General features: G+C 35.3%; 2 protein-coding genes across 6 annotated transcripts; both read right to left on the bottom strand.

Annotated features, from left to right (window-relative positions):
• Positions 1 to 1472: 1472 nt before the first annotated feature.
• Positions 1473 to 2327, bottom strand: LOC121261075 (VQ motif-containing protein 11-like). Its single transcript, XM_041163237.1, has one exon. It carries the CDS (start codon positions 2189 to 2191, stop codon positions 1547 to 1549), a length of 645 nt encoding a protein of 214 aa, XP_041019171.1. The 5' UTR covers positions 2192 to 2327; the 3' UTR covers positions 1473 to 1546.
• Positions 2328 to 8543: 6216 nt separating this feature from the next.
• LOC121257667 (protein TSS) lies at positions 8544 to 22082 on the bottom strand. 5 transcript variants are annotated; one of them, XM_041158814.1, is made up of 24 exons: positions 21967 to 22082; positions 21639 to 21754; positions 21450 to 21514; positions 21249 to 21341; positions 21016 to 21088; positions 19359 to 19679; positions 18633 to 18697; positions 17881 to 18012; positions 17169 to 17210; positions 16527 to 17060; positions 15889 to 16043; positions 14949 to 15456; positions 14625 to 14687; positions 14435 to 14536; positions 13951 to 14265; positions 13777 to 13869; positions 13486 to 13587; positions 13291 to 13395; positions 12020 to 12153; positions 11623 to 11806; positions 11369 to 11500; positions 11049 to 11161; positions 10881 to 10962; positions 8544 to 10421 (listed from the first exon to the last, which is right to left on the bottom strand). In XM_041158814.1, the coding sequence occupies exons 2-24, from the start codon at positions 21706 to 21708 to the stop codon at positions 8784 to 8786; spliced, it is 5121 nt and encodes a 1706-aa protein (XP_041014748.1). In that variant the 5' UTR covers positions 21709 to 21754; positions 21967 to 22082; the 3' UTR covers positions 8544 to 8783. The 5 variants fall into 5 exon arrangements, with proteins under 5 accessions (XP_041014748.1, XP_041014757.1, XP_041014738.1 ...); XM_041158823.1 differs by having other exon boundaries at positions 21639 to 21734; positions 21967 to 22024; XM_041158804.1 differs by having other exon boundaries at positions 21639 to 22027.
• Between the last annotated feature and the right edge of the window lie 1696 nt (positions 22083 to 23778).

Below are 23778 nucleotides of genomic sequence, written 5' to 3'. Positions count from 1 at the left end.
TTGGTCATTTTGGTTTAGCAAGATAATACTATATTTTGGTTTTCAGTTGTTGAGTTGAGGTTTTATTGGTTTCCAATTGCGGGTGATGTAGAACGTACAAGCCTTTATATGTAAAATGAAAAGACAGAAGGAAGTGTTATCTGATTTGGGTATTTTTTTTTTTTTTTTTTGTGTCCTCGTTCATTTAGTAATGCGGATTCTGATCTTATACTATTCAGTTGTCCTAGAGTCAATATTTTTATAGAATTGTAATAGATTTAGAGAATTTGTTATTTAGTGTTATTGAAAAGTTGATAGTTAAATTTATAAAAGTGAATTTTCTAGTCTAAATTTAGCCAAACTTTAACTAGACCGCTACTAGTGCTCTAAAGGCCCAAAGCCACCTCCGGCAAGCTTGCGAGTTGCGCCCCCCCCTTAAAAAAAAAGAACAATTAAGATCTAAATTATACAATAATAAATACCAATCTCATCTTCTTAACATGTATTCATTCTTTATATGATGTGTAGTGTAGAGATTTTATAATAGCATTACTGGTTAAAGGAGGAGAAGTTGTTGCGACAAATTCCAAAAAGAAAATCGAGTACAAACAAAAAGAGAAACCGCAATAGCATTGTTTTTTTCTTCTTTCTTTTTTTCAAAAATTCTATACGCAATAGCATGGAATTAGAGGATGTCTTTTTTTCTTGTATTCTTTTCATATATTTTGTTCAAGGCTACAAAATGTCTTTCTCATGAAAATTCATAAAGCATTTTTATTTTGTTTTGTTTAGGCAAAAGGTCAACAACGGCTAAAGACTGCCGCTTTTTCAATCCTTTACAAATTGAAAAATGATTTATATATAACACATTTTATAATATGTTAAATGTGAGATAATTTTATAAAATAATTTTTAAAAATAATATTATTTTAAAAAATACCATCATATTACAATATTATTATAAAATATGTTATGAAAATATGCTGTGTATCAATCCTTTTGCAAATTACCACCATGACTCGACACTCCAAGTAAACTCTCATTTTCGTCACTTGGAAATCACCCATCCTGACCGTCCATATCTCGACGGTGAAAGATTGGGCTATATCCTTCAAATTTTGAACTAATAACCCTGCGTCAGAGGAATCAGACCCATGCATTTAGAGCAGCCACTTTACACTAAATGTCATCATACTCGTGACAACATCGTATTAACTACCCAACTACAAATCCTAGCCGTTTGTTTCGTCAAATATAGTGCCTCGTTGCCTTTCCCTAAATCTCTGCCAGTCACTAAATCCGACGGCCTCAATTTTCAGCTAGCCTTGTCGATAACTTAAACGTAAAATAATAATTGTTTTGTTTCTTAAAAGAAATGTTCTTCTTCTTCTTCGTCTTCTTCGTTCAGAGCTGCAATGCAAATTGCATGGAATGGAATGACATGAATAAAGAAATAAATAAAACTAATTAATCAATACTCGAATGAGTAATAATTAACGAAACATATATTTCAATTGATATTAGAAAATTAAATCCATAAAACTATAATTACTTTGATACAAGATTATTAATGAGAATACGAATTGTGATTCAGATCTCTAGGAGAATGCAGGGGGAACAAAGGCAGAAGCTCAGGAGGGTCAGACCCTCTTGGGGTATTGAGTGGACTCGGGTGCAAATAGAAACCTTTTTCGGCAATGGCCCTCTCTTCTTCCTCCTCCACCTCACGCGGCGTCCTCGGGCTGCCACGACCGTATATATATAACTCCAAAGGAGACACTGGGGAGAAGATCATCGGCCTTACGTGAGACCCAGAAGAAGAAGCCGATGGTGCCGATGATGGTCCGGAGTTGAAGCTGGGCTTGGCCATGCAGTGCTTGTTGAAGGTGGCAGCGTGTTCGATGTTGAGTTCAAGCTTTTTGGTGGCGTGCCGGCGCTCATGGAGCTTGAAGGTGGGTTTTCTGGGACCCATCTCTGCGGCGGCGGCGGCGGTTGTGTTGGTGGGTTTAGGGGTGGTGTGGTGGTGAGCAGGTTTGAGGGTGAGAGGGAGCTTTAAAGCAGAAGGGTCGTCAGGGGCTCCGGTTAGTTTCTGAACCACAGCCCGGAAATTTGAAGGATCGGCTTGGACGAAGGTGGTGTTGGGTGAGGTTGGGTCGGATGCATAGGTTGGTAAGTGCATGATGGCGTTGCAGTTGCTGGTATTGGAAGCCATCACGGAGAGAGAGAAAGATTAGTGTCTGGTCAGAAAGAAAGCGGGAAGGGAGGCTGAAACGTGAGGTTTTATACCTGCTATAAGAGAGAAAAAGGGTTGCTTTAAAACATATAAATACATATATTTTATCTTTCACTTTCACGTACTTGCTTTATTTTTTTTCAACCTCGAGTTTTGGCCCTTTGGGGTGCTCTGATTTATTGGGGGTACTGTGTGGTGGAAATGTCAGACTGAGGCATACGGGTAGATCATCAGGAGCTCAGATGAGAAGCATGTAATATAATTACCTTGTACTGTGGACGTGTTTTATTACTACTTCCACTCGGTCTAAAACATGGAGTTGGTGCCATTTTTTTTTTTTTTTATTCTCATTCATGTTAGGCTAAAAAAAAAAAAATAGTGGCATTGAAGTCAATGTGTTCCTGCGCTTGAGTTTCATAGAAAGCACCAGGCAACCCCCGAGTACCCATCATCTTCATGTTATATATTATATATATATATATATATTTGTATAAGACTTATTTTCTTGCAGATCGATCCTCTTGTCTTAAACTCATATCTTGGACTCTTAACAAGGTCCATATTAATGTGGCCCTACAAGTATTTGCTTCAATAATAGCAAGCAAATCCGCTAGAAATGAATAATGAAATTGTGGATACATTTATGGCAGGGATTTGCTTCCTTTCATAAGCTAAATAAGAGTGGAAGTAGTGGAAATGAAACATTAGTTTGAAACTTTGATAAAAAACAGAGAATGAAAACAAATGGAGCAATGAATGAAGAATGAGCTGGCATTCAATGATGATTCACGCGGGGTCAGCGGGGCATTGAAACAAGAACCGATGTGAAAGACTACACAGACAGGAACCACAGAGTCTGCTTAGTCAGACTCTCGTCAGAGGACACCTCTCTCTCTCTCTTCTTCCTTGTCATCTCTGCCTTAATGTTTGTCTTTCTCTTCTTTCTTCTGTGCTGTTGTTTACTTGTGTGCCATTGTGGCGGTGGAGAGTTGAATCAATGGGGGAAAAATTTCGTTCTCTTTTTCCCATATTTTTCTCTGGCTTTTCCCCCCTTTGTTTGCGTGAGGGATTGTACTTTGACATTATGGACAAAGGCTTCTCCTGCCTTGTTTTAGGTCCACTTTAGCTTGGTTCCTCGTAATTTCTTTGCTTTACTCTTCGTGTTTTTGTATTGCTTTTGGGGTCTGTTTTTTCTGGATATCTTGACATTTGTTGTTCCTTTACTTTTGCAGGAGGGTTCCTTACAATTTCAGCTACTTTTCTTTGCTGCTTCTTTCGGTTTTTTTCCCATTTCAACGTTCCCATTAGATGAAAGAAATTAGCGGTTGGATTAGAGGGCAAGCAATTTTAATTAATTAATGCTAGAAAGGGATGAAGATTTGTAACAGGGCACTATTACCTTTGTTCTCCGGTGCTTGTGCTACAACCTTTTTTTAATTCGTTTTTTTTCTTTTATGTTTTTATGTTCAATAAAAAGAAAGAAAAATCGATTTTGATATGGAATCTTCAGCTTAGTCTACGTTTAAATATTGAGATAATTTTAAATGATTTGAATTAATTTGTAAATAATAATATTTTATCAGTCTTATATAAATATGTTTGAATTTAAATAGATTGATATATGTGTTTAAATGTATAAAATAGTTTGAGATGAGTTTAAATTTTTATAAAAAAATTTAAAAAGTAATAGATTCAACAATATGGGTTGACATGAGTTTGTGTTCCAAATATAGCCTTAATTTAACTTAAATACAACGAATGAAAGAGTTGTGTTATTTTTTTTTTATGAAAACAAAAACTAAGTTCAAATAATTAACCTATGAATTTATTAAAAAATGGATAACATTTTTTGGTACATTAAGATCTAAAATAATATATGACGTGGGATGGAATGAATGTAATACAGCAATGAGAATAATCTGTCATGTTTTGCCTAAAATTCCCAATAAAGAATTATCATCATACTTGTAAAGAGTCAACCTATAAAATTATTAAGCATCGACCACGTGCCTTAATGATATCCATGTGATTAATAAATATATGCCCACTATGAGCTATGCTTTTCAATATTCAGAAACACAAACATATTGGTATTTTTTTTTTTTTTTTGAAAAGTCGTATTGCAAGTGAGTTCGGACACCAAATTATTACCTATGCTGACATGTAAGACATTCATTTAATGAAATTGTACGAATTGAAGACGAAAATAATTTTTACGAGACAAATGACTTTTTCTTTTCTCAAAATTTTTCTTTTCTTATTTTTATTTTCAATAAAAAAAGTTATGTCAGCATCGGCATGCGGTTTGGTGCGCGAACTCGCTTGTACCTAGTAATACTCTTTTTTTTTTCCATCTCCTTTTCTATAGTCAAAAGTCACTCATAAGATGTCATCTGTTTGGATCCCATGAAAACCATGGAAGATGCCAAGGGAACACTCAATCATACGAGGCATCTATGGAGGACAACATGATTGGAAAATAGACTATGGTTCAAAGAAAAATGCTTGCTGGAGTGGGGTTTTAACAAACTAACAAATTAAACTCAATATTCTGAAACTCAACAAACAACCCACTAAGTTAAAAAAAGAAAAAAGAAAAAAAAGTGGGTATTAGATCATGTGGATAATCATTCAAAGTAAGGAGCTTAGGCTTTGTAATGTTCTTTAGTGGATGACTTTTGCTTTGGGGACAAGTGTTGGGTGTCCGTTACAAGTGGTACCAAAGTCATGGGTGTTTGGATATCAAAGGACTACTTGAAAGATTGACCTTTTTAAGTTTAACCAGAAGGCAAGATCAAACAAATACATCCTATCTATAATTTACCACTACCATGGTTCTATCTTATTTTTCATATTGAGAATACGGGCACTTTAAACACAAGTCTTGTATTTTCATTTTTATTTTCTATATAATAGTGATAATTAATGATAATTTAGGGACCTCTATCCTAGATTGCAATATGCAAACAACTTTCTTATGAACATTTTAAATAATTAGATTAGGTCTCGTTTTGTTACTCAGATAAAATGAAATGAGATGATTTGTATAATCAAACGATACCTAACTTTGTTCAATTAATATAGACTTTTATATATGAACAAAATCAGATTATGTGGCGAGAAACCAACACATATTACATAAACTAATTAAAACTAATTAGTAAAGGATTGTTCTTCATCGAGAAGAGACCAATTAGTGCAAACATAATGCAACTAATTCAAGGATCTTAATTGGTTTCAAATTAGTACGTACTCCTATTGATCATGCAGCGATCACTTTCCTTTGGTCTTTGACTTGGTAACACCTTATACAGTTATACGTACGTTGGCTTGACATAATTAGCTATGGTATTTTGGTAGCCCTCTCTCCCAAATTACCCCACTCCCTTCCTCTCCATAAATTGAACCTAAAGTAAAACTTTCCACTCGGAAGAGAGGCATCAGCACTTTTTGGGACTCATATGAAGTAAACATACAAAATGGGAACAACATCATTTCCCCAATCATTTTGGGTCCACTCCATTATCTTTGCGTAATCGAGAAACCTTCGTCTGTTGAAGAATATGGCATCTCAAATCAAAATCCAATATGAGAGTAATCATCACCACCACCTCTAAATTTTTACCCTTCTAGCTAGGTAGCCATTTATCCTTCTTGTGGTTATAACCCACTCAGATGTGACATGTCCCCACTGCTTTTATATATCTTTTGTATTAATAAATAATAAGCTTTTATTTTTTTTGGCCATAAAAGGAAAGGGAAAAAAAAAAATAAAAAAAGGATCGATATCCTTCAATATGAGAACCATCTTCCACTCTCCAACGTCCTCTCTTTCTTCCAATGGACCAAGCTATCCTTCTTGTGGAAAACTGTGTTCTTTATTTGTGGATTGGCGTGAATATATTGGCAACTGCATGCTTTCTCGATAAGCCTTATAGTTGCAAAGATACATGTATATATGTAGGGGAGGGAGTACATGGAGGAGAAAAGAAAACACGACTTAAGAGAAACTTGCCCGTTTTGTTTAGGAGTCTGGGAAAAAAAACACAGAAATTTTGTGTGAATGTGAGGTTTTTGTCAATAAAAAAAGTGGAATGTTGAACTCTTTGCTTAATGAATGTGCGTAGCAAATTATGACTTGGCTTAGCATAATACAATGAACTAATCAAGCTTAATTCCTACTTTAGAGAACACAAAACTGAAGACGGAAATAAACACATGCATTCAAGTCTTTAGCCATGCACTAAAAGGAGCCTGTGGCTTAATTGACATAAACCCTAGCCTTCAAAATGGAGGTATTGGATTCGAAACCCCCCCTCCCCAAACGTATAAAAAAAAAAGTCTTTAGCCATGCAACAAAAGAATTAATTGTCAAGATGTTGCATTTGGACTATATATCGTATTCCAGGGGCGAACCTATGATAGTCCCTCTCAAAATTTTTCAAAAATATGGTTTAGTATATGGTTTTTTCAAAGATATCCTAATATAAAGATAATTCGTCCTCCCAAAACATTTTCAAAAATCTCATTTAGTACTTAGTTGTCTAGGTTTCTTTTAGTTTTTTAATAATTTTTTCATAATTACACCTATTTGTTGTTATTAATAAAATCTCACATTCTCATTTTTTTTTTTTTTTTACATCTCATAATTGGCAATAAAATATCTTGGTCTCTTTTTACAAGCTATTTGGTAAATTTACAACCTCATTTTTCCTATTTATTTACACTTTTCCTTTTAAGTCTTCCATTAGCTAACTTGTTTGAATTAGTTTTGTTAATAAGTACATATATTATATATATAACTACTATTTAGGAGTGAATGCAACAAATCTCACATAGTTATTTCTATCTAGATTATAGAGGCTTTACAATATTCAATCTTAGATTCAACAAAAAAGTTTATCTTTGTTTACTTAATTTTTATCATTTGTTTCAAAAAATCTTATATGATTATTTCTATCTTAATTTTTATCTTTCACTTGAGTTCGATGAAGCTCAAGTAAGAGGTTTAGATGTGTGATTTTAATAATTTAGTTTGTCCCTATATAACAATCTTATATGGTTAATGTTAAATGTCAGTGACATACTTTCTACTTTAAATGTCGATTACTGTTCACCCATACATACGACACACTTTACTAATCGCCCTCCCCCTCCACACACCAAATCCTAGTTCCGCCCCTGTCGTATTCTGTTGAAGTTAATGTTGCCCATTTTCATAATTATCTTTGGATTGCAGGTCAATATAGAATATGTGAATAGAACACGACATGGGGGGTGAGAGAGATTGATGAAGACATAAATATGCCAGGAAGGTAGCCAACTGATCTATGAATGCTAAATCGCATGCAGTTATTCATCAATGGCAAAGAATCTTGGTCGTTGCAGCCTCTGACATGTTTGTGATTCTACTGCTTGGGATTAATAACCACCGTATTACACTGGCTTTGCAGATAGATAATTAATAATATTTAGTAGTAACTGGTTTAACTTTGTCAAAAAAGGAAAAGAAAAGTGAAATACAAGATTGAGGTCAAGCACTGTAGGCACTGCCTCGAGTAAATGCATCACTTATAACTGCAGTTTTGCATGAGCATATAATATATAGGTCTTTTATTGTCCACGAACATTATTGTGACAAATTCAAAATATTCTGCAGCTTTTGCAACACACGATACCATAATCATATAATTTTTAATGTGATTTCTGCCCAAGATAATATATAATTGTCTTGTTGAGATATATATATGTACAGTCATTTTGTCCTAAACTACTTTCAATCTTCTTAATTACTCCAGTTAAACAGGTCAGAAATAACCAGAGATCAGTTCTGATTTTAATACCGGGTAGGGTAAAGGGCCCCAGGCAAACATCCGTATCATAATGGACCATATATTATACAAGAATTTCCAGAAATAATAAAACACACTCTGGACTGAGTATATTGAATTGAATTGTGTCTTGCTTTTTCAGTTTTCATTGCAGAAATCTAAAATCTGCAGAGATTGATCCCAAGGAAGTATTAATTTATTATGAGTGGGTTTTGATCTAAAAAAACTGGAAACGGGGGGGGGGGGGGGGGGGGGGGGGGGGGGGGGGGGGGGGGGGGGGGGGGGGGGGGGGGAGGGTTGTTGAGCGCAGCACCAAAACTTCAAATGCATCATTACCAAGGTTGTTAATTACCAGGAACAACAACACCTCAAGATACGTGTACAATAGTCATTTTTCAATTCATCAAAGCATCGGATTAGCAGAGAATATAGAAAGAATAAGTTGAAGGAAACGGATCATGTAGTAGGTAGAAGGTGGAAGGTAGAAGGAAATCATGGTATTAGCCAATTAGCTTTTATTGATCAGCTAAAATCTCTAAAGAAGAGAGAAATTTCTACAAGGGTTATTATAACGTCCCAAGTGAACTTATAAACCAATAGAATGAAATCGAGTATGACCAAAACTTCCCTTAATATAATATGTGCTGTGATGCAAACAAATTCACTAGACCAGCACTTATAGAGGAAGAGGAAGAGGCAATCCGGGAATAGGCAATGCCATTTCGGGTCTTCCTCACTCTTTAACGAACAGAAGCACAGATAGATTGCTGATTGTACAACCCAGTTACACCATCCCTAAACTGCTGCCTGTTTCTTCTCCTCTTTGGGACAACTATAAACCCTTCATCATCCCCATTAGTCTTCTTATTAACGTCTATTATTTCCAGCTGCTTACCATCACCTGTTTGAGAAACCAAATCCTTTCCCTCATTCCCGTCGAGAATTTCTATAATTGCACTGTCGTTTGCTACTGCATCGGAAGAATTCCCTGAACACCCAAAATTCTTCTCGCTAACTGCAGGCTCCTCCACAGGATCCGAATTTTGCTGAGCTGACTGTACAAACAAACTAAGCAATATCTGACTTACAAGCTCCGACTTCTCAGACTCGGTGAAGCTCTTTTTTGAATCACTATGTTTAACTTCATTATTGGATTTATCATCCAGCTTTTCCTCTTCCGCCCTAAATGTTTCAAACATAGAATTTGACTCGGCTGAAATGTTAGGATTAGCATTACCAGGATTTGTTTGCCAAGCTCTCCCAGGTACAAACTCGGGTGCATGTGGGTTCATGATTCTTGGTGGCCCAAATCCACTTCTTTCCTTGCCACGGGTATGATATCTCGGAAAGCCATGTTTCATGCGGAAAGAATAATTGTTTCTCAGATACAGAGGTGATCTAGGTCCGCAAGGAATCCTGTGGATAACTGGAGTAAGAGCAGGTTCTGCAAGCATGCCTTGACTGATGTTTACATCATATATACTTGTTGCAGCATGGTTAGGCATGGGGAGTGATCCTGGATTAAATGGTTCAGCTGCAGCAGAAAGCTTACTCCCATTTGTTTCTACCAGCTTTACTTGATCTGACGAACATGAAACCTCTTCAAGTTTTGGGGTGGTATGTTCCATTTGATCGCTTTTTCCATGATCTTCTTCAACCTCAACATCTTTTGGGATTGCTTCAACTAGAGAGCTATTGCTGCTTTCTTCATCCTTTGATATCTCATGTGGAATGTTGAGCATCTGGATTTCAGTTTTTTCCTCGTTTAACTCCTCTACTTTCTCCAGTAATGGTTTTCGAATGGTACCTGGAGGTGCCAGAGCTACTTCTTTGTAAGAAAGAGATTTTGAAGCCAAGGAAGTAAGAGTTGCTGGACTGGAGGGAACCTTGGAAGCAGGAGCTTTTGCCTGGGGATTAATTGAATCATCTCTAGAACTCAAGCTAATAGCCTTTGACTGCTTCAATGAAGACAACTCAGTTGAGATAGTATTTGGAGTTGTTTTTTGCCCTGGTGAAATGAGGTCCCGCCTATAGCCGCTTTCTTTAAAATTCGAATATTCAGAATTGTTAACATTGAGCTTTGCAAGAACTGGTCGCCTCCGCCCAAATTTCCAGCCTGTAGTATTCCCTGACCGCCCTTTCGAAATGGCTTCTTGCCACCCTTCATCTGAAGTAGATTCTTGAACAATTCCAATTACAGTTTTTGGTCCACTTCTTGTAATATCACCACTTTCTTCAGGTTCTTCAGGTTTAACTTTGTCAACCATACTTACTTCTGTATTTCTATCTGTTGTATCTTTAGTATCTTCTGAGCCATTACAGAACATGTCACAATCCGCCGTAGCATCATTTTGTGCTTGATGGGTTTTATCACTTGACTGAAAACCCCGGGAAATTATAGATGAAATCATGAGAAGCATGTTAAATTCCATAAAGGAAATATTGTAAATTTCTTTATTTAGGGGATCTATTAGATGACTGACTCTAGATATGCAGATATTTGGTAGATAATTTCTAGCATGTTCTGAGAACAACCTTAAAAGCTTGAGATGTGACAAAAGAGGTTCCCAGAATGTCTGAAGTTCAACAAGACTGCTCTCATTAACAAACAAACTCCTAAAGAACACCATAAAAGAGGGTGCCAGTGTACCTAGCGCTTTCACCAACACTGACCAGAACAAACAAAAATGGCATCAAGACAGTTTAGTTGAACCTACTCTCTATGACAAGTAGGTGATTATGTTGGGGCAAGGAGGTTATATACTGATCATGAAAGAACATTAGTATCGACACGATGTTCCTAAATCCTGATAAAGCAAGAAAAAATATCTGCCTACCTTTGCACGCCGCTGTTTCTTCTGTGCATCACTCCCTTTTGAATCTTGATCAGGACTTATGTAATCCAGGAGATCCGATACACTGCAAGAAAGGATCAAGGGTTTTGGCGCCCCGAAACATGATAATTCGATTTGAAACTAAGTAATTTGGGAATACCATATCAATACCTAAGGTGACCTTTGCTTGCAATTGATGTGTCTGGCTTTGGAGTTCCAGTTCTTGCTGCTTCTTGCTGCTCCAGGGACTTTGATTCAAAGTATTCAAGCCATGCTGCAGCATCCTGTATTAATAAACAAACAGCATCGATACATCAACTACAAAAATTTGGACCTCCCAAAGCGAAGGTGAAATGGCTGAAACCATTCCTTCAGTTTGATCTGAAATATTGCAAAGTTATCTTATTGAACAGATTGCAATAGAGACACTAAGGTAGAAAATACTGCCTGATAGTAAAATCAATAAACACAGGGAATATCAAAGCTGTGACCTGAGTACGAAGATCTTCTGGTCCAAGTTTGGCTTGAAGTATTTTAAGAGTAGTTTGCTCATGTTGCACACTCAGGGAATATGCTTCCATTAATGAAAGAGCTATGGCTATGGCATGATAGCTTGCAGCTGTCTGTAAGGTAAAACAAAACATTTTACACGGGAGAAGATTGCATGTGATGCAGTTATACATATAAATACATCTACATATATGCATGCAGAGAGAGAGAGAGAGAGAGAGAGAGAGAGAGAGACCTGTATATGTTCTGCTCCTAATAATCTTTGGTTGCATTTTAGAGCTTCGTGTAGGTATCTTAGAGCAACATGAACATTTCCCATGCCCTCTTCCATCATAGCTACATTTATATATGTTGCAGCTGTGTTTGGGTGTGACAGTCCACATGTAAAATGAAGAAGGAACAGAGCACGATTTACGTACCTGCCAATTACACTATAGGTTTAATCAAGAGAACCAAAGGGCGTGAAATGAATCAATTACAAGTATACTGAAACCATGGATAGATTTAATAGGAAATTCAGATTTACCAGAATCTCTGTATTTAGTAGTATACAGCATCATTAGTCTAGAATGACTAAATGCAAAGATCCTTATTTTTGCTAAATGCAGAAGTTCGAAACAGCTTAGACTTACTTCAAAGCCAATTCCATGTGTTGAAGTCTGTAGTAGAAAACAGAAAGATCCCCGTAGCTTTTCATTGTATCTGGATGGTCAAGCCCAAGTTCTTTCTCATTGATCTCCAAAGCCTTTTGCTGATATATAGTTGCCTAGGAAAGGGAAAAGAACTTTAATTTAGAGAACAAAAAAAATGCAACCACTCACACATGGTGAGACTTGGTGACAACAAAATTTAAAGACAGCCCACAAGACCATTGGCAGTAACATCAATTATAAAATGGTTGCGCAATGGCGTAGGTCTGAGAAATTGTTCATTCTTCAAAATAAAAATCTTAAAAGTGTGTCATTATTTGAATGCAAATTCCAAAGATTGTAAAGCATACTTAGGCTTGACTTACTTGTATAGATACTTTAATCCTACATCAGCTATATATCAAACTCAAGAATTTTGCATTTTGTTGCCCTAAACAAAAGAATCTAGATTCTTTAATTTAAGTATGTTTGGGTAATGAGATGAGATGAGAAATTCTCAAAACTTCTCAAAATTGTGAACGTTCTTTAGGAGAAGTTAGGGAGTTTTTCCTTGGTAATTTAAGTTTTTGGGTGAAGAATCTTGCAAGGAATGGGAATGATTGTAATGCTTTGCTTTAGTTGTATTCTGTTTTAGCTTGTAAGTAGGTGTTCCCGTTTGTATACATCCTATGTACTTGGGCTATGCCTATTTACTTTTACTTGGAATAAAATTTCTCTTATTAATTATAAAAAACAAAAAAAAAAACTTCTCACAATTTTTATTCAAACTTCAAAACAAAACAAAAAAATCAATACAACTTTTTCAAACTTCAAAACAAAAAATTATATTCAAACAATTTTTTAACTTTATAATATTTTTATTCAAATTTTTCTCTTATTTCCCAAAACCCAATAAAGCATCTTAATTTAAACAATTTCAGTACTATTCACATACTATTTCACTATTATTCACAGAATTTTAAAATACTCTCAAACGAGCCCCTTAAACGATGACGATTAGTTTTTTTTTTTTATAATTAATAAGAGATTTTATTACCAAGAATAGACATAGCCCAAGTACACGAGAAGTATACAAGAGGAAAAACCTACATACACTCTAGAAACTGAAAATGACTCGAGCAAATCAAGAAGATTATCTCCATTTAAAACAAAAACGCACATTATGACAATTAGTACTCCACTTCAAAAAATGTAAGACGGATGCTTAGCTCTATTTCCCATAAATAAAGCCAAAAAAATAAAGATTTTGTTACCTGATTAAAGTCTCCTGTGTGGTAAAGTACTACGGCCAGAAGACTGTAAGCACTTGCAGTAGTTCGATGGTAGGGACCGCATACAGCTATCATCTTTGCTAGTGCCTTCAAATGAAAGTAATACATCCTGAGATAAATTACTGTTTTCTATCTAGGAAAAGAAGATATGGGTTGAGTAGGAGAGTGGAAAAGTACCTTTGTTCCATAGTTAACAGCATCCTCTAACTTTCCTTTATCAAGAGCAACTTTTGATGACTCCAACAGATTCCGTCCATCAGCAGAAGAGCATCCAACATGCTGTTGAAAAAAATTCAAAAATCAAATATATGTTGGAGCCAATTTTAGCTGCCTAAATGAGATGATAACACCATCAAATCAAAAACAGGATTATCAAAATATTTAGGATATTTTCAGGCCACTATTAGCTGGCCCAATGAGTCGGTAAATGAATCAAAAACAGAATTGGAGAGTGAGACCAATTAACACCTTACACACAGGAACCATGCTGATGATATCATATTTCCTGAAGGGGTAAGGGCATTCCATGTCATAATCTCTTGAAATCAACTCTAATCCAATCTGTGAAAAGAATCACAAATACAAATGAAAATCATGCATTGACTAAACTTCAGCAACAAGAGCAGTCAAAGGGATAAATACCTTATGGCAAAGCCCGCGGAGAATTGATAACTTTCTCACATGGAGAAACTCATCTTTTAGTGTCCAACCAAATTTTTTGGCTAAAACCATTTTTAACCACTCAAATCTGAGAAGATGATCATCATTCAATTCTTGGTCATCTTCCATCTCACAGCATCCAAGTAAAAAGTTTAGGGATGAAGCAATTGCTGCAGGTAAGTCCTCAATGTTGTCAACAGAGGCAACAACTGCTTTAAGGACATGCTTGAAAGCTCGAGTAATCATCTCATGGATACAAAGTGATTGTATATGGGGAAGTTTCTCTGCAAGTTCAACCTGATTTGCACAATAAGATTAGAGCCCACTACAATAATTGTACATTTAGCTATTCCAAAATCCTACAGAATTTCAAAGGACCAAAACCAGAGGAACTTTGACTAGAATGTTGTTAGGGGAGGCAGGGTGGTGGGCCTGGGAGAAAGAAATAGAGAGATTGTTTTCTCACCACTCGACCCAAAGAGTGCATCTGCAGTCCCCTTAAATGCATGAAGTCAGTTAGTGTACGGCCATCTACTGGAGAAAGTTCAAGTGATCCAAAGTCCGTTACCTAACAAAGTAAGAGATTTAGTTCATAACCCTGCATAAGATCCTTGTAAACTTCAGTACACAGAAAAAGTTAATAAAAAGAACGTTACCAGTTTTGGTAATGCAACTTCATCATAGTATTGATGTGCCAGCATGATTAGCTCATCTACTGACTGTTGGAAGAAGCAAATCAAATCAATTAGCCAAAAAGATAATAAGAAACAATATCAGTAGACAAGTAGCAATACGAGTTCCAAAAAAACAACACAGGAACAAAAAATACAATAACAGTGAAATATAAGAGGAAAGAAAGAACAAAATTTAGTTTGTAAAGTATTCCAGTCAAAATGAGAACGCCCGATAGCATAAATGGCTTAGAAACCAAATTAAGAATGTCAATAATGTAAAATTTATCACAAAGATGTCAAGGGAACCTTTAAATGAAAACCAGTTCCAGTTTCTTTGAGGCGCAAAAACGCATCTTCAGGAAGTAGTTTCTCCAGTCCTGCTGTGCTGCTAAGTTCCCCATTGCATAGCTCTCCCGAATCAGTTTCCACATGCAGATTGCCAGGTCTAGAATCATTTTCTTCCTTATCCCACGTGCTATTTACAGTACTTTGTTTCTTTTCCCTTCTCTTCAAAAACTTAAATTGCTTTCCAAGCCCTTTGACAGCAGGTTCAGCCTCATTAACATCATCAGGGCCTATAGAACTCTTTTCTAATAGTGTTTCCTTCTTTTGTAGATGTTGTATCCAACAAGAGCCAAGTTCCCATCTGATAGACCTCTCAGAATCAATTGGTTTCCCCTTTAACATTTTCAAGTTCTCTTTAATTACTCTTCTTACGAGACATCTAGACGTTTCTAAACCATCCAAGGTAGACTGAGGTGAGCAACCTCCTCTGTATGACTCAGCACTAAACTTATGAAGTAGAAGCCTCAAGCTGTAAAAGAATTTTGTATTCAATCAGTCTGTAGGGTAATATACATTATGCAACAGTAAAGTCTTTACAACAATATCTTAACTCTCAAAAGCAATACAGTCGGTAGATTCAAAAACAAGCTAAAAACTAAGACTGGATAACAGTGTCAGGGAACTGAACTAAGTCCCTATTTTTTCTCAACTTGCCATCTTTTCATGAGGACAACCAAATCTATCTGAATATTCAAACATGTGGTTAGGAGAGGATAAGCAATCAATTTCTGCTTCTCAGGTTTCTTAGTAACAACTAGGACAGGAGAATGATCTGATGCGGCTGACATGCATGGTATACTATTAATCCCTGCCACAGTATTGTGTGGCAATACATGCATGTAATTGCAAAAGGTCAAAACCAAACTGTTGAGTAATGAGGCAATTAGATTATAGTTCAAACCTGTTAATATTAAGAGCATTCGCTCCTCCATCTGGCTGATCGTCAATTTCAATTTCTTGGGTCTCAAACTTTGCCTTCTTCACATTACCAATCACTTTTATAGTTGCAGTGTATCCACAATGTCTTACTACAACAACACCCAAGGAAGGAGTATCCTGCAAAAGTTTCAACCGCTTAAGACAATTTTGACCCATGAAACAAAGATCAGCCAGCAACGTCGTGAGGGATGATGAAGTTTAGATGTTAAGAGACATTACAAGGACAAGGACGACCAAAAAAAATTATTATTCAGTAGTAGAATAGACATCTCTGACTTTATATCAATGAAAAATATTATCCTCAATGAAGAAGGTTGGACATAGAACATATGCGGCTTACGGTAACTAATTTGGAAAAGGTAGTCATGCATTTGCAAAGGAAAGAAATTAAACTGAAAATGCTTAAATAAAACTAGGCTTATATGCAGAGAGAGAGAGAGAGCAGCTGAGAAATCAGTGACACTCAAGGGCAAATGAATAATTCAATAAGTAGCATGACGTAGAGGCAGCTGTTAATCAGATTCATAAACTTGGATTCATATTCCTCATATTTTCAACACACATACTTCCAACCTTCCAGCACAGAAGACAGGTACTTACATGAACCACTACACTCTCATCTGCAGTCAACCCTTTGAGCAAATTCCTTTGAGCAACTTCCTTGTCGGACATATTGGAAAACCAACTGCCACTCATTTTTACTTCAGATTTTGTGCTTGCATCAGTTGTATCACGTTTCACTATAATGGATAAATCTCCCATGCGATCCTCGTGAAGGACTGAGCCTGGCCGACAACTGTGTGAATTGTTTGCTTGCATAGTGGAATCTACAAGACAACGTATTGTTGCAACAGCTTTAAAGACAGAGACATCAACAAATTGACTATGAAGCAAAAAAGCTTTCCGGTCTCGGACCACCCTCTCCTCTTCAGTTTGGCAAGGTAGGCGAGCCAATATTGAAAAATCTGTTGCCCATGGTCGAAGATTATATTCACCATTTCTTCCCTGGCCGCCGCCATTGCCACCCCAACTTTCATCTTCTGTTGGTAGAATTAGGAAGTCTGACGTAGAATCAGCAACGGATGGAGGAACAAGCCAGGTATTTGCTCGAAATCCATATGGAAGATTACCAAACTGAAAAGGGAGGGAATAAAAACAACATGATGAATTATTTAAAAGCTTATACATTTTTTCTTTTCACAACATTTACGTGTAAAATGGTAATTATGATGGGAAACTGACCTTGTTGTGTTCTACAAAAGCTTTCATTAAAGATTCATATGCCTGCATCAATCACATATCTGTCAGTTACAGACTAGGCAGGTTAATTCAAAACAGATTAGCAACATAGTATAGCAGATGAAAAATATGCCACTTGAGTCAAATCTCAACCAACTGAAACAAAACTCAGCAGAATCCTATTAGAAAGAAACATGGGTAACTTCACCAGGCAAAGGTTATTCAGCAGAAATCAACAAATTTGGTTGATATGCAACCCTACACAAATTTGAACATTAATACTGATGGAAGAAAATTAAACTTCTCCCATGACAATTCAGCTATTTATTCCAGAAAAGAAATTGAATTAGAAAATTGTAACCTGGTTTTTGGTAGGGCTTTCAAGATTATGGTGAAACTAAGTATATCATACCAAATAAGTTACAACATGTGGTGATTCAGTTCGCTATATACCGACAAAGTTATGAGGTTTCTCAAAATATTTCTTCTAAACCATGCCTTCTAAGCCGATATTTCTTGCCAATTTGTATACCATTCCCAACCTAATTTCTCAAGTTGGCATAAGCTATGCAATTGGCATACTCTGAGTTGATTCCAAGGAGATAAATTTCCAACATCTTATATGTTAGAGCAATTCATATGCAATGTAGGTAGACAAGTGTATAGAATTAAAACAAGCAAAATACAATGAATTTTAACACATAAAAGTACCCACGTTGGCAAAAGCTCTGCTAAGCTGTTGTAGAAGATCCACCAGTGAGTGGCTTTGTAAAAACCGCCTCCCCATGGTATAGAACCCTTTCACTGATGCAACCACTCGTATTAACTTCCCATTGCAGATCTTAACCTGCATGCATTTGAAGCTTCATTATTCCAAAGAATTTTTATTTTGAGGCTCAAAGACCTTAACTTGTAGGTGGGAGCAGTCACAATTCAAAATTATTAAAAAAAGGCAGGCATAAAGGAGAAAAAGTGTTAAGGGAAGAAAGATATCATACTATATGTCTTGAAGTGCATGTAGTCGTAATGCATCATCCTAAATGACAACTTTATCAAGAACAATTTCAAGTAGATTACTAATGGTGACGGTGTGGGTTAGAATATGGCATGTTGTAAAGCCATTGTAAGTTAAAAGGTGGCAGCTAGACTGTAAAACACGCCCTATTCAACTCAAGATCAAGTTGATAAGCGACTACATCAGTAGGCAATGTTCAACAACTTTTACTTAGATCTTGTGTAGAAAATAATGTCATCTAACTCAACTTATCAACTTGAGAAAAGTGCCATCCAATGCTATAAAAGGAAAATTTAACCACGCTTAAATTGACTCATTGGTGATTTATTAAAAGATATTAGGAGTTTCACTCGGGATAAAAGATGTTCAGGGTCAGACAAACAATTGTACCAAAGTCCCAAAAAAATTGAAAAAGAAAAGGAAAAAAAAAGGTGAATAGTAGCAATTAGCACCTCCATTTCGAAATAATCCCCATCTCGCTTTTCTTCAACATTCTTCTGGTCACATCTCTTCAAATCTGCAAAACAAAAATAATAAACTTTAAATCATTATCCACTTTCCCACTAGCCTATTATTATTAAGACGTGACCGTAACTACTTACAAGTCGGTTAAACGTCACTTACTCTAAACTATTTGAGTTACAATAAATCATTCAAAACATAAGCATCTTTTTATACTCTGGTAAATTTTCTCACTATTTGACGTGTAATTGAAAATATATATATATATATATATATATATTTTTTTTTTATAAGTAAGAAAATTTTATTCATCCTCGTAATTAGACAAGGTCCAAGTATACAAGTATAAAAGAGAGATATACTTAATTATAACCTAATAGGATTGAAAATATTTTTTTAATCAAATAACAAAGTCGCAACCAAAATTTCACAAAAATAAATTTATAAATTGATATAATTTGATGTGATATATTAAATTGTAAAGTTATTTTTATTATAGAGTATATGTAACTTATCTTATGTAATTTGTGAGTTTATTTTGTAAAACCACTTTAATAGTCGTAGCACTTCCCTTTTCATGCAAGAGTTATCAGTGTGCTCTCGAAAATATAATTTTTCTTTATACAGTCATACTTTTTTTCCCATCTATGAGAAATCAGATTGACCACCGAGAAAATCAATCGAAAGCCCAAAAAGAACAAAGAAAGGATACTCACGTAGGATAGGAGGAGAGAGGTGAGAGATCGAGAAGAACTCGTAGAAGTCGGAGAGCTTCGGCGTTGGGTGGACGGCGACCATCCCGAGGTTGTCCGCAGAAACGGAGGGATCTGATGACGACGACGACGATGATCGGGCCAGTCCATCGGACGGTGTGGGTGGGCCAGAGTGACTCTTGGCCTGCTGGGCCCTACTCTTCTTGGACCTGGAATCCGGTGTTGGCGGGCTTCGTCGGGGCTTGGCAAACCTCGAAGTGCAGGCCACGATGTCCAGTAGCCTCCGCACGTGCGCAAAGGCCAGGGCTTCCTCAGTGTAGTCCTCTGTCAGATTATGACATGGATGTAATTATTTCGGTTACTGGGGGCGATGGAAGTTCACGATTCTTTAGGAATATAATAGAATAAAAACAAGAAGAATGGTAAAAGAGTGCAAGGTCCGCTGCTTACGGAAAAGTGTCCAACCTTTTTCCAGCAAATCAAAGATAAGTAAGGCGCGTTTAAATTGAGAAGTTGTCGTCTCATCTCATTTTTATCCTTATAATTTTTTCTAAAATTTTTAATAAAATATAATAAATAATTTAATTTTTTTAAAATTATAAAACAATAATAACAATAAAAAATAATATTTTATTCAATTCATCTAAAATTATCTCATCTCATTTTATCTCATCTTAACTTAAATTATACCTAAATTAAGAATATGGGTGGCATTGCACTGTCTAGAGCGGCCACCGTATACGATAATTTATGCCCTGTGCTCGATGACGACAAAACCAATGATTATTCCTTTCATCTATGATTTTGCTTTGGCATATGAATTTGAAAATCGTTATGTTTTATTTACTATAAATAAAAAATAGTGCAGTGCGCTGGCAAAATAGACAGAGAAGACTTATTCTTGGCTGCTAATGCTAATATGCTATCTTGGACATTAGTCTTTTTTCCCTTTTTCTGAAAAATATAGATTTTCAGCATAAGACTAACATCAGTAACATGTAACCTTTTTTGTGGGCATGAAAGCAAAAGGTTAATGCCGTACTTCATTTGCTGAGAAGGACGGGAACTGTTTTCGCTTCAGATGAAAAATGGTCGCCGGAGTTGGGTTCCTTTCGATACTAAAAATCTCATAATATATGAAAATAATAGTACATGATTTGTAAATAATAATGAATGATAATAAATAATTTATAAATAATAATAAAATAATTTAAGAATATTTAAAAACAATTATCTTCTCAAATATGCTCTTTAATTCTAATTTGCATGCTACTCATCATGTACACTACAAGTTAATGCTTTTGTTTTTGAAAAATATTAAATGTATTTAAGAAAAATTTATAAATAATTTATTTATCTACATATTAATTATAAATACGTTGAAAATTATAAATTTTAAAATAAAAATAATAAAATGAGTCTTTAAAAGAAAAACCGTAAAATAATACTATACATGTAGCTATACTCTTTATTTCTTATTCAAGAAAAGAGTGTCAGTAATAATAATTTGGAACCCCACCAACTTTTCGGTTTCTGTGATTTTCTTGGCACAACATATATCGTAGAACATGATTGATGACTTTTTAATTAATAAATGAGTGATAAAACGTGACCAAACTAATGGTTGATGCTGAATTACTAGTGTGGGAGCTTCACCTACCTTCAACCATTCTCAAGCTGCATGGTTTCAGACTCACCACTTCTACCCTGTCATCCAATCTCTTTCCTTTGACCTGCAAATTAATTAGGAAGATTAAATTGAAATCAAAGCAGTTTTCTGTACGATCAATGCGAGATTTATCTTTTCCCGAAAGGCAAAATGCAATAAATTCGAAACAAGAAGTTCATGAACAAAATAAATAAATAAAACAAAAGATAGAAGCTCATGCTCACCTCATGAGACAAAGAATAGTTTGTGAGGTCGCATGTCTCTGCGTTCGCCGCCAATAGCCTCCTTACATCCAGTATCTTGTCAGTGGAGATACCCTTCAAAGATTTTCATTCTAAATTAATTATATTAAGAAATTTAGGGGGAAAAAATCTGAAGATATATATATATATATATATTTTAGGAGAGAACGGAAAACTGAGTACCTTGAGAATGACTTGTTTATCATACGGGGTGATGACAGTAATGTCAAGAACACTGGGCAGTGCTACTGCACAAACTCAAGTGAAAAAAGAAAAGTGAGAGACAGAAATGAATTAATAATCAAATTTCCTGTTGAAGAATCAAAAAATCAGGTTTTTTTTTTTATTAAGTAATTTAAATAGGAATCTGACCTTTTTCTTCTTTCTTCTTCTTTTCAGCCTTGGCTTTGTTTGCCTTGCCTCTGCCTGATCTGGGAGCCATTTTCCCTCCTCCTCTTCTTACTAATTCTAAAAAAGAAAACAAAAATCTGTATTTGGACCCAGTTTCAGAAACTCATCTCAGATTGCAGCTTCCGCGTTGAAAACCAATGAAAAACAGAGGAAGAAGAAGGGGGAAGAGAGAGAGAGAGAGGAGAGAGAAGGATTTGCGGAGTTTTTTAAAGAGCGAGACACAGAGTATGTGTGTGAGTGTGTTGTGTGAGGAAAATCTTGTGAAAGATGTTGAAGAAGATAGGATAACCTCTTTATGGATTTGCGAGGAATCCTGACCTCTCCTTCTCGCTAATACGCTCTACCCTCTCTCTCTCTCTCCCCCCGACGCATGTGGTGCGTCTTATAGCAACAGAGGGAGCCCATGCACAGAACAGAAACAAGATTGGTGGGGTTTGTGAGGGTAACGGTGACCCCCTGAGTTACTGACACGTGGCACAAGATGATGTGGCCGCTCCTTTTTGTTTTTTCACGTGTTGGGGCCTAAGATCCTCTCATCACTGAGGACCGTTCATTTTAATGGACTGTTAATTTGGCATTACAAGCTCCCTACAATAATATCTTCTTTTGGCAACTCCATTATTGACTTCTAAATTCGACATGATTTTCTTGATAATTTTTCTTTATCAGACTAATTATAAACGTTAATTTGTCATGAATCTCATTATTTTTTCATTGTCTTGTTATGTTGATGTGATACGATCTAGCCGTAAAGTTTATCGCTATTAAAAAGATAAAAATTTCATAGTTAATAAATATTAATACGCTAATAAAGTAAGATAATAGTATAAAGTAATATAGTTTTTAATAGTACTCGCGTTAAATCATTAATACGAGATATTTTTTATCTTTTAATTCGAGTGTTGATAATCTTAAGTATCGTGTAAACAGTATCGTGAATGGCAAAAAATTATATGCATTCCATTTCTTTTTACTCACCAATCTAATTTGCAAATTGCACTATAATATATATTATTACATTTAAATAAAATAGAAACGCTCTTAGTGAAGATTTAATTCTAGTTTGCTTTTATTTCGAGTTGAATACGCATATCAATTCAACATTAAAATCAATGCTTTTTATCTATTTTATTGAGTTCTCTATAAATTTATAGGTTTTAATTTTTGAATTGATTGTCATAAAATTATTCCTTGAGAATTCATGAGAAGTTCCTACTTTACTTGTCTCACACACGTACTATAATAAAACTGTTTATTTATAATTAGTTATTTCTAACGAAATGACTATTTATTATTAAAATAAGTCTATTTTTATCGTAAATAGTATTTCTCGTTACAAATAATTGATCACAAATACTTTTTTTTTTTGTAACGGAATTTCAAAATAGAAAAATATTGGCTTATTACTTCTACAAAATCTAAAAAATAAAAAGTCCAAACATCAACCAGTGTCATGGATTTATAGAAAATAAATTAAAACAACCAAGCCACTCGAGATTAAGAGCATTTAAATAATTTAAATGTTTTGTACTCGACCTACATGGCTACATTGTGCATGTTATGGAAAAAAGATATATTAGAGTAATCTTTTTCATTTACTTTTTCCAAATAACGAAAAGCTACATTTTCTACCATTTTGTTTCCTTATATTTAGGCTAACTTAAAAATTCATCAGGTAACCCATATGTCAATTTCGACGGTGCAATATACACGAACCTGGCCTACCTCATAGGCACCACCTGCCATTCTTCTTTTAATATATGATCTTGAAAAAGGGAAAAATATTAAAAGTATATCATTATCTATAAACTAAACACACTTAACAATGCAAATCATGTAATTAAAAAAACAAATATCAATAAATACATGTGATGCATGTGGATCGTAGAAGAGCATTGTGTTATTAGAAATATCGATATCGTGCAGTAAACGAAGAAAGGAGGCACGCATGAAGTAAATGATTTTTCCCTTTTGGTCATGAGCATTTTTTGTCTGATTTATAATTGCATCAATCGACCAATGTTTGGTGGGGACACGTAAATTAATTAACGTTGCCTTCAATTCCATTAGCATAAAAAACGCAAGTTTAGGCCCCACGAGT

This window comes from Juglans microcarpa x Juglans regia, chromosome 1D (genome assembly GCF_004785595.1).
Source record: "Juglans microcarpa x Juglans regia isolate MS1-56 chromosome 1D, Jm3101_v1.0, whole genome shotgun sequence".
NCBI classification, from domain to species: Eukaryota; Viridiplantae; Streptophyta; class Magnoliopsida; order Fagales; family Juglandaceae; genus Juglans; species Juglans microcarpa x Juglans regia.
The sequence above is the reverse complement of the archived record's forward strand: the minus strand, read 5'-3'. Positions and strand labels throughout refer to the sequence as shown.

Excerpts from the sequence above, each read along its gene's own strand:
- LOC121261075 (XM_041163237.1), bottom strand. The coding sequence starts at position 2,191 with ATGGCTTCCAATACCAGCAACTGCAACGCCATCATGCACTTACCAACC.
- LOC121257667 (XM_041158814.1), bottom strand. The coding sequence starts at position 21,708 with ATGGCTCCCAGATCAGGCAGAGGCAAGGCAAACAAAGCCAAGGCTGAA. Across the intron at positions 11,807-12,019 it reads CACATGGAATTGGCTTTGAA|GTACGTAAATCGTGCTCTGT; the intron begins GTAAGTCTAAGC and ends TGTAATTGGCAG. Across the intron at positions 10,963-11,048 it reads GCAAGCAAAGGTCACCTTAG|TGTATCGGATCTCCTGGATT; the intron begins GTATTGATATGG and ends CCTTTCTTGCAG.